Below are 15427 nucleotides of genomic sequence, written 5' to 3' on the forward strand. Positions count from 1 at the left end.
GGCTGGAGTTCGGGCTCCACTGCTCCAGCCTAGCCGTGCTGTGTGGTGCGGACCGGCTTTGCCTCACGGGGACAGTAGGCAAAATCAGATTGCGCATTGTGTAGCGCTCAACACGAAGCTCAGTACGAAGCACGTTTAGCCACGAGCGCTCGGAAGTGAGCGAGCACTGGCGCGCGTTTTTTGAATACGTGCTAACCGTCATTCATCGCGAGGCGCGGTAGGCACAGCGTGCATGTGGTGTTGGTTAAGTTTCGCGTTATTGAAGGCAAGTTGTGCTTTCCAGACTAATTGACGACACTACTGGCTTCAGTCTTGCGTGCAATTACTTTCCCATTTCGCGCCTAGACAAAACGCCACTGACATTCGCGCTTTCTTGCTAATGCCAGCCAAAGAAGACGTTTCAAGGTGGGACAGAGGTGCTCATTAATAAATACTCTGGTGTCATCAGGAATTCCAACCTGATTGTTTCGCCACCTAGCCTTCCGCGCTTGTTCAAGAACGCTGTCCCTCTTCTATTTGCTCTTAAACTGGACAACTACATTAGATTTTCCAGCTTTTCAGGAGAGCACACGGTGACAAACTTCAACGTCAGAAGGAGGTATGGGCTCAGCTAGCACACCACCAGTTTTCCCAACAAGTTCAGTGACGCGTTCGTTGTCCTGTTGCACAAGTCCCTTAATTTCTATATTGGACCTGCGCGAGTATTGCTCCGATTGAACAACCCTCTTCTGAAGTTGTTGAATAACGTTTTCATTTTCCTTGCTCCAAGTACAAAACTTTTCATCCGCCTTCCTCAAGGCTTCCCTATCTTCTGTGGCTTCTCTAAGCCTCTTTTTCATGTCCTCAAATTCATCGCTCATAAATTTAACACTGCCCATGAGAGACTTCATTTCAGCACTTTTATTCTACTTCCTTGCTCTGCTTCTGTTCGCTTTCCAAGACGCTCGGCTAGTTCATTCTTCTCATGCTCTTAGTTATCTAGCCGTGACCCAAGCACGCACATCCCACAGATAAAAGCTGAACCGTTCGCTTCGCGTATTGACTGAAATCGCGTTTCTTCCAACGCGTAAGAGCGCTTCCCCTAAAACAACGCACGCGTGGGTTCCGCCTAGAACGCACCATTATCTCGCACTAAGAAGGCGCAGTACAATGTAACCCTGGATGTGGTGAAAAATTCCAATTATTCGTTAGCTACTTATATCTCAGTAAAAATTGTTGAAAATGAAAAGTACATGAAAAATAATTTATAAAGATTTCTCGGCTAACCTAACACTCAAAAAAGAAAAAAAACGGGCGAAAAATCAAATAAGAAGCTTATCGCTTTGGCATGTTGCTCCGCCTGCGCTAAGAAGGCTCCTCCACTCGGCGAGACAGTTCCCTTCCGAGTCACTCGAGAGAGTGACGCTGAGTTCCATATATAACACAAGTTAACTGGTTTCAGCAACATACCCAAGCTTCCACGCTAAGTTGTTTCATTCAGGGAGCTTAAGTGACGCCGGCTAACAGCGCCCCCTCTGGGCCGCCAAGTGCACTCGCCGGACTTCGTTGATGTCGGGCGCCCTGAATGGGACGGCCGGAGAAAACCCTGCCAGCGCGCGCCATCTTGGAGGTCGTTAACCCGAACTATATTACACTGTAATCTCACTCGCCTGTAATGGACGACACGCTAAGGCACCCAGGAGAGCCCTGCCAGCCGGCGACCACCCGTAGATGGAACTCAGCGCTAGCATCCGGTTGCGTCATCCTTATCCTTGGCGGCCCTTTGACAGGAAACTGGCTGGTGGTCGCGTTGCGGTGTCGCTCGACGTGGTCAACCAGGTCTGAAGCAAAAGATCAATTTTTAGAAGCAGGGCGATGTCAGCCCCTGGGCGCCGTCGCCTCGAACGGGGTTCGATTCCGCGTGGCACGGGCCACACGCGAAACTCGCGTGCCACGCTTCTGCTGCTGATGACGATGCCGAGCATTCGAAACACCGAAGGGAACCACCGGTGGGCCAATTGGTATCCGGCATGATTTAGGCAGTAGCGCAGAAACACACGGACGACGAAAGAAAGAAACGCCGCGTCCCGTCCTTTTTTTTTTCGCCGTCCATGCGCTTCTGCGCTACTGTGTAAATAGTCGAAACATCGCCCACACAACCCACAACGGATTTCCTGCCGTTGTGGTGTAGAGGTTTTGCCGTGGCGCTGCTAAGTACGAGAGCGAGGCCGAAATGGCGGACGTGGGAGCCGCATTTCGATGGAGGCGATATGCAAAAAGCCCGTGTAGCGTGCACTGTGTTTACATTAAAGCACACCAGGGGGTCAAACTTAATCCAGAGTCATCCGCTCCACAGCGCTCTTCATAACCACGTCGTCGTTTTGGCCACGATTTTATAAAGCCCACAACGGGGCATCATCCACGGAGCAGGTGCATCACAGAACAAGATAAAATGGGAATGTTATTCCGGTGAAATGCACGTCGTGGAATTTATGCGAGGCAAGACTTTAGTAAAGCGGTGGAGTAATTGCTATAAAATTAAATACAACGCATATGGTATTTTTAGTACCGCATGGATGCCCATCGAGTACAATACGATCTACAACACAAAACAGCCTTTATCGTTTAAAAAATATAAAATTAAATTGTGAGATTTTACGTGCCAAAGCAAGATGTGATTATGAGGCATGCCGTAGTGGGGGACGCCAGGAGTTTTGGCAACTTGGGCTTCTTTAACGTGCACCTAAATTTAAGTACACGGGTGTTTTCTCGCTCCGCCACCCTCGAAATGCGGCCGCCGCATGCCAGAATTCGATCCCGCGACCTCGTGCTTAGCAGCCCAACACCATAGCCACTAAGCAACCACGGTTTCTTTTCTTATTTACCTTAATTACAACACCATGCAAACGCGTACAAATCAGGTCACTTGGTGCAGAAAAATAATATTACATCATTTGGTGAGACCATACTGATTTAAAAGGCCATCAAAGAGGATATCAAAGACACCAAACTGTCAAGTTCCTGAAACCTCTCTGGCGGCTCAATCATGTGCTTGAGGGCACCACGCGTGTACGTAAGACTTTCACTTAGGTGTTCCCTCGCAGACCTTTCATCTACGCGGGCATTCCTGACATCCACACGCGTTTTCCATACGCTGCTCATACACAAAAGCATTATCTAGTCAGCCGGCACTCCCCCAGTGTCTGCGCATGGTAAGAACCGAATACCGAAATGACTTATCGATAGTTCTTTCTTCTGAGTTCGTTTTAGATCATCCCAGAAGAAAACAGAGTCATGGCAATCCAAGAAGATGTGTTCAATAACTTCAGGTTTCTTACATATGATGCAGTCAACAGACCATGGAACAAAGAAGCCCTTGCTTTGTAGCCATGACTTCACAAGGAGAGTGCCAGAATGCAAATGAAAGAAGTAGCTTTTCACTGAAGATCTAACCCGAATTTTTAACGTGTTTCAGCCCATTTCGTTCAGCTCCTAAGTTATACATCGTGCGGTATACAGGATGCGGCAAGAAAACATCAACCAGATCACCATAGAGTTTCTTACGCGCCACAGAATACAAAAATTCATTCGAAAAATGCGCCTTCAGTAAAGAAAAGGACATCACAACTTCCCTCAGAAAACCAATTGGTGTTGGAGTTTGTTCACTTATTGATGAAACAACCCACCCAGGGCAAGGAAGAATTTAATCTCCCTTGAATAACAGTGCGCAGAATTATATCACTCTGGTCCCTTAAGAAAAAGAACTTACTAACAATCTGTTTTAAAAACAAATGTGTTAGCCCTAGTACCCCCTTCTTCACCCAATGAAACAACTCACACCGGCTAGTTCTTTCCCAAGAGGATCGGCATAGATATACCGCAAACACTCTATCAAATTTCTCGAAAGAAATTCTTGCCATGCATAACACTTGTTAACATAACATAATACATAACATAAAACAAAATACATAACATAATACACTTTTGTAGCTAAAAACAAATTGCAAACACTAGCTCCTGAAAACATCAAAAAATTGTGCCCACCCCACTTTTGTGTATGATCTTTCACTCTTTTTACTTCTTAGATCCAATACGCTGCACTGTCACGATAATGTTGCAATGGCACCCCAAGATATTTTCCAGGGGTAACGCTCCAGTTCATGTTGCAAAAGTACTCGGGTGCCTGTGGCCAGCTGGCGTGCCATAAACCTAGGCACTTAGTCCAGCTGACAACGCTTCTAGTTGCGGCGCAAAATGAAACAACCTCTTTCATCGTTTTATCCATGCTGTCTGTATCACGGAAAAAAAGATAGCACGTCATCTGCATAAGCCAAAGCTCTAGTCTCAATTCCTGCATACATGAACCCACGAAAAGATTGGCTTTTAATTATTTTCAAACAAAAAGGCTCTAAATACAAGGCAAATAAAAGAGGCGCGACAAAGAGCATCCTTGTTTTACTGATAATTCCACTTTTATACTGGCGCCAAATTTCCCTATTAATTACTAACATTGCAGTGCAATCTTTGTACGCCATTCCTACTCCAGGTGTTATCACTGCACTGGCTTCAACATGTTCTAAAACAAAGAATATGACATCATGCACGACTGTCAAAAGCCTTTTCAGGTCAATTTGTATCATAGCGACTCTGTCCTCCCTTTCATCGCAACATTCCAGTATCGGCCTTGCAGTATGTATATTCGAAAATATTGATCTGCCTTTGATACCGCATGTCTGATGGGGGCCCACAAGTTCTTTTATAACACTCTGCAATCGACACACCAGTACTTTAGTGTAAACATAATAGCCCGTATTTCTCAAGCTTATTGGTCTGTAGGCTTCGATCGCCAAAAGTCTCGCACGATCTTTCGCTATTAGGAATTAAAATAACGTGCGATGTCCGAAAACGAGGAGGCGCTTCCCTGTTATTGTACATCTCCCTGATCACGCGGTGTAATGCTACAGTTATTCCACTTTTAAAGCTGTTATAGACGCCTCTCCAAGACCATCAGGCCCCGGTGACTTGCTGGGCAAAGTTCGTCAATCGCATCCTCGAGTTCTGAAAGGCTTATTGGTCTGTCGAGCGCCTCGCAGCTCTCCTCTGATACTCCTGGAATTATTAGCAAAAATTCAGTTCTAAAAGTTTCAATATCACATGTCTTCTTCCCCATCAAACTTTCATAATAAGACCAAAATCCGTGCTGAATTATTCCAACATCATTAGTGACTTCGCTTTGATACCTTATTCCTGTTATTTCTTTGGAAACTGCATGTTTCTACTCGTCACTTTCTGCTCGCTTGGTAAGCGTCTCTCTCATCCATAAACTCTCTGCCCTTGCCATTAATACTGAACTCCTGTACTTTTCTTCATCCATGACTTCAAGCTACGATATAACTTTTTTGATTTATATCGAAAATAATCCAATTTAGGTGCACGTTAAAGAACCCTAGGCGGTCGAAATTTCCGGTGTCCACCACTACGGCGTGCCTCATAATCAGAAAGTGGTTTTGGCACGTAAAATCTTATAAATAAAAAAAAATAATCCAGGCGAAGAGCTTTCTGCGCAGAGCATGTATATTAACCTGAGGTGCAATTCCTTTCCAGGTTTTTTTTTATGATTGACTACGCATGCTCTTTCAATTGAGGTGAATTTAACGTCTCTGTTGAAGAGTTCCTAATCTGCAATGAACGCTGACGTAGTTGTGCTGGGCAAATTTTCGAGCTTTTCTTCAACTGCCTTTTGGAAAACATGGTCTTGCAAAAGCTTTTCATTTAGCTTCCATAAGTCCCAACTGAATTTTGATGCTTTTTGTTTCTTTCCTATGGTTGACATAATCAGGCAATGATCCCTAAAACTAACATCTAACACCTTATAACTTGAAAATAAAGGTACAAAGGTTAACGGAGCGTAAATGCTGCCTAGCCTGCGTTGACACCGACCTTGGTAGTGCGTATACATGGCATGGTTTTCGCTTGACAACACATAGCCAATGTCTTGAAGTTCTTATTCCCGTAGAAGCGAACTTAAAAGCACGACACTTTTATAACAAACACTGGTCAACTTAGATTTATCTTCTGGAAAGCAAACACAATTAAAATCACCCAGTAAAAGACATGCCTTTCACAATTCAAGTACTGTTGAACATCACCAAAAAGGACTTCCCGCTCCAGAGCTACGTTCGGAGCATGAACACATAGCCCTTCGAGGCATCTCTGAAAAAATAAAATCGCGGAGGACCATCCTGCCATTAATCGGATGACCTGACTGCTACAAATACGCCAATGCTGCTACGCAAAAAAAAAAAAGAAAATAAGGCAGCCCAAGACCTACCCGCCGTGTGACATACACATACAGTATATCTGAGGCGGAAAACGTTAACCATTTGCTCCATGTATTCATCAGTCGCAATTTTCGCTTCTTCAACGGCCAATATGTCAATACTATATTCAATATGAATATGGTTAGCTTGGCATTGCCTTCTAAGCCCGCCTAGCCCGCGCACGTTCAGCGTCACGACGCAAAAGGCAGCCGCAAAGTTAATTGTCATTTAACCAAAGGAGAATATAAACCAGTTACCGCATATCGTCTGTCTCACATCTGCTACGATGACTCGACGGTCTCGGGAGGCGGACCATGATATTCTGGACTTCAAAGCACAATGACGACGGCCGACGCACATCCTGCCCACAAACTGCAGTCCCCAGGAACGCCTCCGCGTGAACGGAGGCGTCTGCGTTGTAGTGCGGGGTTTCGCCGGAACGCCGGGCTTGGGCTTGAACGCCGGTTGGCGTCCCGGGGTAGTTTTCGGTGGAGGCTCGTCACTCTCGGGCTCTTTGTCTTTTTCCTCATGCTCATCCACCTCTTCGTGAAGCCTCTTAGCAGGTGCACTACTTCACGTTGCCATCACGGTGTCGTCAGTGTCGTGCTGTTCTCCGGTCATGACTTCTGCTGAAGTGCAAGTTTCTTTGGCCTCATTTCCCTCGACCTCTATTGAGTTAGTTGGTTCTACCGTGTCATCCCATGTGTCTTTCCAGCCATACAATCACTTGGCTGCATTAACAGGCGTTGCCTTTCTCAGGGGCGTTAACCCCGAGGACTGGGCCTAGTCGTGTCCGAAACGACAACAAAGCCCACAGCGTGCACATGGTAAACGGCACTGGCGCCGTATGTGCTCGAAGCCACGACATCGGAGGTAGAGGGGAGCTCTGCCGGGGACGTGCACAAGCGCGACATCTTCCGCTAGTCGCAGCTCGTGGGGCAAGTCCTCAGCGGTGATGCCCACCTTCAGCATAATAGTGACAGAATGGGAGGTTGACCCTTTGTCAACGCATCCTTCTACCCGCCAGCTGTCCCTGGTGATCTGTCACCTTTTCAAAAGGCGACAAAGCAGCGTGGACGTCGTCGTCAGGTACACCGTGAAGAAGCCAGTAGAGCTTGATAAAGACGCCTCGGTCGCACTGGTCGACAACCGCACAGCGCTGATCCTTGGCATCAAAATCGCCTGCAGCGAGAATCCTCTTTTATCCTTCTTCGTCCTTGAATGTAAACGCCCACAGATGGTTCATTTGATATGCACCCAGCGCAACCATTTCCGGCATGAGAGACAGCCAAGTAAGAGCGTCTCGATAATGTTACACTCTGTAAAGCCTCGCCTTAACGTCACCATGTAAAAAAACCGTATGCAGAACGGACGTACCTGTTGGCAGCGTTTGTAAAATCAGTTGGTAGTCCTGTTGACCTGATACCATGGCCGAAATGGGCCGCTGAAGCCGCTCGTGAAGAGCCCGACATTCCGCTTCCGCTCACCTCGGTGGCTGAAGTGCAAGTCCAAGCCACGAACGCATGTATCGACAAGAGATCCGAAACGCCCTTACGAATTTATCGCGGGCGCGAAACGCCTTGAGACGCTTGGCGCGTTTCGATTTCGCAACCTCAACAAGCTCAATCGTTGCAATTAGTAGCGAATGTGCGTGTTCGCGGCGTCTTCTGCGCTTCGAAGAGTATTGATTGCTCTGAAAGTTACGACAATAAGGCTTATGTAGCGTAATACGCAAAGCCACAAGAACGTCTGAATCCACAAGCACGAAGATCAGACAAATCCATGTACTTCCCATCATTCCTATGGTAGGGCAACGACTGCAGCGCCAGAGTTCTCTCTAGTATGTTGTAGAAAACTCTATGGTACGTACAACGCTTCGGCAAAGACACTTACGACAGCTTACGTGTGGGAATGCGAATTCGTTATATAGACCCTTTACGGAAATGTGTTTACAGTACAGCTCTTAGGCGCCCGTTCCTGCGTTGAGCGTCGGTGTAGGCGTCCCTCGTAACGGAGCGAACGAGCGCAGTGGGGATGAAAGACGGCGATAGCGAAGAGAGGACGAGGGGGAGGGTGCAGCAGAAGCATGTGGAGAAAAGCGGAGGAGAATATTATCGCGAGAGGGTGAGGAGAAAAGAGAAACGCCGGCGGCGATCAGGCTTGCTGCGAGCGCGGAAACAAAGTGCTGGCCGGAGCTTCGCAACGCCTGCGCATGCGCTACTTCGCCCCCCCCCCCGCTCAGACCCAAGTCCGACGCGGCCTAATCAAATACATGTAAAACGCAAAAAAAAAGTTTTTCTGAGATAACCCGTGGACCGATTTTAACCAAAGTTGTTGCATTTGAAAGATAATGGTGAATTCTAGTGACTGTTGGTCGCGGAATTTCGATTTAGGGCCTGAATTTCATGAAATGGATTACCAAGAATTCGAAAGGTTGAAAAAAATATAGACGCACGAAGTTTACAAATTGATAGCTCTGCTTCAAGAACAGATATTGCGGTTCTGTAAAAGGCATACATTACATCATTGAAAGCAGACAAACTCGATATGTCATTTTATATCGTACGTGAATTTGATACGTCGTGTACAAGGGTTCTGCAAAAGTTGTATTTCCACTTTACTAGATTTTGCAGAGTCATGTGTGATGTATAAATTTTGTCCGCTTTAGACTTACTATTAGATGCAATTCACATAATCGTGATATTGATTTTCGTTGCTCAGTTAGAGTTGTAAGGTTGATACTTTCATTTTTTACAAATTTGCGATTTTGTCAATTTTTATTACGAAATGGACGACATAAATCGAAAATTCGGCACCAACAGTCACTGTATTTGAAGTTATCCTTTTAAATGCAACAAACCTCGTCTAATTTGGTGCAGTGGTTGACGAGAAAGACGAATTCTCCTTTTGCATGTAAATAGATAGGAGCACCCGAGCTAAAGCTTCCTCTTAATGATGTCATTGACAGTCGCACCACCCTTGGACACAATTAAGTGGGAGGTGTTTTGCACGAGGCCTATTCGTATGTGGGCAGCCATTTTGGCATTCGATATCTGCTAGTCTACTTTGCGGGGACATTATAGAAGCGGAAAGGCAACATGGTAGACAATATGGAGAACATACGAATACCGCTTGTATTACTGTACAATTATCTTAAATAGCGATCTTCTTTCACGCACGTGGATAACTGTGACAGGACAATACTTTGACAACTAATGAAAAGTACTGTATATGTCGTACCAAAAGGTGTGCTTGGCCCGGTGGCCAGTAAAAAGGGCGCAATATTGTAGCAGCTTCGGCGATAGCATGCTAGCGGACGACGACACAGATATACTTTGCACAATTCCTGTGTCGTGCATTTTGTCTCGAGGTGCAAAACCAACCAATTTGCGCCGGCATTCGTCCGCTGCTCTTTGTTTTCTATTGCTTCATTGGTGGATCACGTGGCGGTAGTTAATCGCGGTTATTATGGGTGATTTTGTCTGTGTGCGTATGGTGACCGAGCCGGATTGACTTCGAAGGAGGCCACAGCTGGAACGGCCAATGGACAGCTTCGTGTATCTTAAAGACCAATTGGTGCTGAAAGTTTGCTCAAAGCAACAAAAGAACAGAAAATACGAGTCAGTGAACCATTTTTGCATATGGGCACATTATGTTGATGCGGTTTTCGCGAGGTTGCTGCGGCGCTGTCGTTAAAACGTTTCCAATGTGCTCAAGCATGACTACTGTTCATGTTGCGGACATTAGCACCTGAAGCATATTCGAAGCAGCATAAGCTAGCGCAAAACATTTTTTTTTACTAATCGGAGCTTGTGAGAGATTCGGCACGACCGTCTGCTATTGGTTCCACTCTTTAACACAATACGGGAGAATGTACTCATCGGCGCTATGTCCAACGATCATTCCGGTATCGCGTATGAAATCTTCAGTATTGAGAAGTCCTTATTGTATACATGCAACAGAATGCATATGGGCGTACGCGTAGCACCGGCAGGTTGAAGAAAAGCATTTTTGAGTCCTGTACTTTGTTTTAGATAGCGTAGTGGTTAGTCGGTTTGTTCAAATTGTAGCACACATAGTCAATGAACCAGCACTGGTGCCTACATTTCCAGTGCTTCCTCACTTCACATACACGCTGCACTATGTTTTAATCTTCTGAAAATTCACTTGTGAGCAGTTCATCATCAGCATTAGTGTTCTTTCTCCTTAGCTTTTTCAATGTGCTATGTGGTAGCATTTGGTGCATGTTCCATATCATGTGCTGAAGTTCACGCTGTGGCCACATTTTTTTGTTGTGCTATGTTTTTTCATTTCCGTTGCTTAGGTACTGTGACTTTACTTAGCGCGCGAACGCCCAGTGTACACAAAATTTTTCGGAATTCCGCTGCAGGACGTGGGCTTTGGAAGGACCAGTTGATGAAAAAATATCAATGTCTGTGCTGCACAGAAAGGCTTGTGGCAGACCTAAAAGCATCGATAGATACGGTGCCTGCCCTGTTGGCATTGCACCAGCCCGCTTCCCTGAAAGAACTTAAGTGCTCAAGAAGTACCTGACTAATCTACTCGGTAATTAGTCTGTGCTTATTTTCATAAACTTTGTAATAATATTGGTGTTACGTCTCTCTACATTGACAAAATGTCGAAATGGACACTGTTATTTGTAAGCACCAATATCAAGCAGCTATACCATAATGAAATGAAATGCATGTTTTGTTCCTGTTCAACTGTCATATAAATTTGTTTTGGAGACCATACACATTCATGATTATGATTTCTGATTTTCCCTATATTAATGATGCGCGAAGTCATCAGTTGCCCATGATGCGTTGCCATTGCGATGTGAGCTTATTACTGTCCACAATTTGTGATAAACCGCTTTCGTAGGATTTGTAGCCAGAACTTTAGTTTGCTGAAGCTACTTTAGCATGAGCTAGTGTACATTAAGAAATATTCTATAATACTATGGTTAATCGCAGCTTGTCTGAAGTAACGGTAGTGATGCACTCTATACCGTAGTTTTCAGGATCGTCATTGTGACAGTCTGCATCATCATTTGGCCTGATTTGGGGTCCTACAAGACACGCTGCTACCCTGCGTTTTGTTCCTCGGTCAATTGGTGAAGTTCTGCAAGCCAGCACGAGCATTTATTCCTTCTTATCCTCGTCGCCCACTTCTTTTATACACAGATAACGTTATCAACATACAAAAAGAAGCAGCCAGCATAACCTCTGCGACAATCAACGAGCTATCTTGAAGACCAATGCAGCTAGTTGCAGGCGATTTTGTTTCAGTGGAATTTCTTTGAACCTCATTTACATCCCCGTCCTTAGCGCTCATGAGTTCTTCCTGATATAGAGAATAATCAGGTACCTCAAGATTACTTCCCATGCCTAGCAACTCTAATTAGAGAGTATGACTCTTGAACGATCTGTACCCTAAATTCCCACAATTTAATGCAAGAATTCCTATGAACGGGCAATTACTGCCCTCCCAACCCAAACAGAAATGCACCTGGAATTCTACTCTGACCGCAAATTCATCCGCAATGCAAACCAACCTGGGAGAAATCCCTACCAACGGCATTTCGCATACGCGCCGATGTACGAACATCAGTGGTTAGGACGATGTATACCGTCTTCCAGGTCACGCCAAAGATACGCATTCAACTTAGCAATGGACCTGGTCCGTTGTCAAAAGCGTCGATGGGTATAAAAGTAATTACATCCAGCAAGTTGTGGAAATATATTAATACGAATGATTTGATACACAATGCATGTAATTCAATGTTGTGCAAAGTTGTCCAATTGCGTGAGCGAATGCGGGAACATTGTGAAGCTTGCAAGAAGCGCGAACGGGCACCCTGCAAAGCGCTACTGGTGCCAGCGACAGGGCTAGTGTAGGTCTGGGTGAAAATTGTCTCGACCGCTATGGCGCTGATCAGAATTCGAGACACGCCCTGTATATATAGGAGGGTGGGGGGTCACGTTCGTGCAACCACATCGGTTGGGCGTGTATACGTGTGTTTCTGCGTGTGTGTGTGCGTGTATGCGTGCGCGCATGTGGGTGTGTGGGTTGTGGAGGGAAACTGAATTGGGGCTCGAGCGCACGACGAATAATTGTGTACGTTTATTTTGATAGCTTTTTTAATTGCGCACTTTTATGCAAAAGGACCACGTTGTAGCTGCAAAGAAACACTCGACGCGTCCACCCGCATATTTACAGCCATGAATTCATTTCACCCAGTCTCTTTCCATTTTGGTGACATAAGATTCATTTTGCCATTATTGCAATAAAACATCCAACCACGTTTACTTCAATGAGGACATCATGTAAACGTCCCATCACGCACAGGAAAACAAAAAAATGCGAGGAGGCAATATTTCTTAACGTTCCTAATTACGTCAGTAACATGAACATTTAGGTTAATATTGAACTTCACATGCCGCACGCTTCTATACAATAAAAGTTTTTTCTAACAAGGACTTCTCTGTCGAGAGAGAGCGAAGCGTTGCTAAAAGTAGTAGCGTGACACATCCGAGCTTTTGTTAAAGGCATTTCTTACAAAATTGACAATTTTTACACCTGCGCTTAATTTGGCCCAAGGAATTGCGAAAACGATCCCTCACTTCGCTGATTTTGCTTTTGCGGCATTTGTAGTTATGCTGTTAAAAAAATTCCTCCATTTACAGAGAAACCTGCGGGCAGTGCGTTCCCGGAGAGCATTCCGTATTCAAAGGAGTCCTGACAAAAAATTTCGAAGCCGTGTTAACGAGTGAGAGCGATTTACGTAGATACACACACATCGTCTGCAGTATATCAACGGTGTATATAGCCTACAACATATTTAAAGTCAATTTTAAAGTACCTGCGAGCAGCCTACCGCAAAACGCTGCCCCTCGCGACATCGACATGAAGAAAGGAATGTAAACAACCGAGAAAACAATACGTCACAAATTTTCGTTGGCTGCCATGCCTCCTCGCATGTTCTCTTCTTCTCAATTATTGATTGTAGTAGGACGCTCTCCGTGTTGCTGCAACTGCAGAATTAGGCGGCAGTTTTCGTCGTGTCAGCGGATTTGCCGCACTATCAGCTTGACTTGGTCCTTTGTCGGTGCTGCGCGCTGCCGTGTAGATACGTCTGCCTCGCTTATGGCGCCGAGAAAAGCGCTGTCATCTTCAGGATCGGCAGGTTCAACAGGCGCGCTCGACAATGTTCCGGCATCTTCGTGTGTGCGACCCGACACGATGGTCATGTCGTATTCGTGCAGGCGCAAGCTCCGCCGTGCCAGTCGTCCAGAGGGGCCTCTCAGTTTTGCCAGCCAGCGTAAGAAGTGATGATCCGTAGCGACTCGGAATGGGCGGCCCAAGAGATAAAGTCGTAACTTTGCAAGTGCCCATACGATGGAAAGGCACTCTTTCTCCGTGGTAGTGCAATTGGACTCTGTACGCGATAGGGTGCGACTGGCGTAAGCTACGACCCTTTCGCCATTCTCCTGCCGCTCTACGAGCACTGCACCCAGACCGGCATTACTGGCGTCGGTATGAATTTTCGTTCCGGCTTTTGGTGGTAGTCAAGGTAGAAAAAATAAATAAGAAAATAGTTACCTTTGCTGGCTTTACTGCCTTTACATCGACGCTTTGGCGCAGGTGAAAACATGTTGATATTCTTTTCTGCTACATGACGACGCAAATGAACCGCCACAACGCTTCGTCTCATAGGACCTCGCTGCGTGCTTTGCCCACTTGTATGATAGTGTGTTGATTTGGCTTGTCTCGTTGCATGGTCCGATGTATGACTTTAGAAAAGTCAATGCACTTTTGGTATCACATGTTTATAAGAATTTTACGCCCATAAAGTTTCGCAATTGAAATCCACGTGCTCCGTAGGTTCCGCGGCCTCCGCGCGATGCCGCGACGAGCCCGCTCGCCATGAAAACGCCCTTGAAACTTTGTGCTCGGATGGCGCTTCTTGGCGTTATGTGACTCCAGGTGCAGGGGAGTTGCCACGATATCCAGCCCGAGTTCGCCATGTTCGTGCCGAAATGTCTTTTCGAGCATAAAAATGACATTCTAGACGAAAACCAGAATGATTTCCGGTGCCAAGGTTGTTTTGATTGGCGGTGCATGATAGCACGAAAAAATTTCGGGGGCGGGGCTGAAGCCCTATAAGCCCCCCCCCCCCCCCGCCCCTGGCAACAGCCCTGGTGGCAACTATATTTAGCCTTTAACAAGTTAAACGTTATCCTGTATCAAACGTCTATACCCTTGTGTTCCGAACTTATTTCCACCTCTAAAGTATTAAAACAGCGGCCTACAAAAGTAGATAAGTGTGTTTCAACCTTTTTAAAAGTAGTGGCCGGCAAAATTTTTAATTAATCAATTTATCGATGAAAAGCCCTGCATCGAAAGTGATTAAACGGTTACAGGCTGAAATGATGAATGAATAATAGTTAATCGAATTAACAAGGTAATCGACTATCCCTTAAGTTATCTCTGCCCGAGCACACTTTGTCTACATCCATTTCGTCACGGCCCGCTGGTGCGTGAACTACGATGCGGTGTCGCAACCCGTCTTCCGATGCTGCGTTGTTTCTGACTTATCCAGCTTCACGTTAAAGCAGGAGTGGTATTTTTTTCCTGCCACTCCTGCTCTAACATGAGGCTCGATAAGTCAGAAACAACGCAGCATCGGAAGACGGCTGGAGACACCGCGTCGTGATCCAGTGATCCTGCGATCCTGGATTCTGTGATCTGTGATTGCGCAACATGCTTATTTCCCTTGTTTGGTGCATTATATACCGTGGCTTTTGTTTAGATACGTAGATTTATTGGAGACTGGTACGTATAGATAAATATCTTGTTGCGAGCGTTTGTGTATACGTGCAATGAACTTTGTTTGCAGTGACACTTTTCTGTTCTTCATCAAGCTGTATCTTCACATCTGTGCATTCCAATGTATCTTCACATTTCTAATGTATAATTCGAATAACTCCTGCTTTTTATATATGCTCTCCTTTGCTACTATAATTTCGGTGCAATTACTCACAATACACACACGATGACAGCTGCTCCTGCGCAATACACTGGAACGAAGGACAGCGCCATTGAGATTTTTTCCTGGCCGTTGC

At 45.7% G+C, this 15427-nt stretch overlaps 1 protein-coding gene across 4 annotated transcripts in view; it reads right to left on the minus strand.

The window, feature by feature from the left end:
• The window catches only part of LOC142575824 (uncharacterized), an 84802-nt gene extending 76898 nt beyond the window's left edge, over positions 1 to 7904 (minus strand). Inside the window, exons 1-2 of one of the 4 annotated variants that reach the window (XM_075685517.1) lie at positions 7677 to 7889; positions 1650 to 1820 (exon numbers count right to left, since the gene is read on the minus strand). In XM_075685517.1, the coding sequence (XP_075541632.1) occupies positions 1650 to 1730 (81 nt within the window). In that variant the 5' untranslated portion in view covers positions 1731 to 1820; positions 7677 to 7889. The other 3 variants (XM_075685512.1, XM_075685513.1, XM_075685519.1) reach the window with 3 other exon arrangements.
• Between the last annotated feature and the right edge of the window lie 7523 nt (positions 7905 to 15427).

Source organism: Dermacentor variabilis, chromosome 3 (genome assembly GCF_050947875.1).
Source record: "Dermacentor variabilis isolate Ectoservices chromosome 3, ASM5094787v1, whole genome shotgun sequence".
NCBI lineage: Eukaryota > Metazoa > Arthropoda > Arachnida > Ixodida > Ixodidae > Dermacentor > Dermacentor variabilis.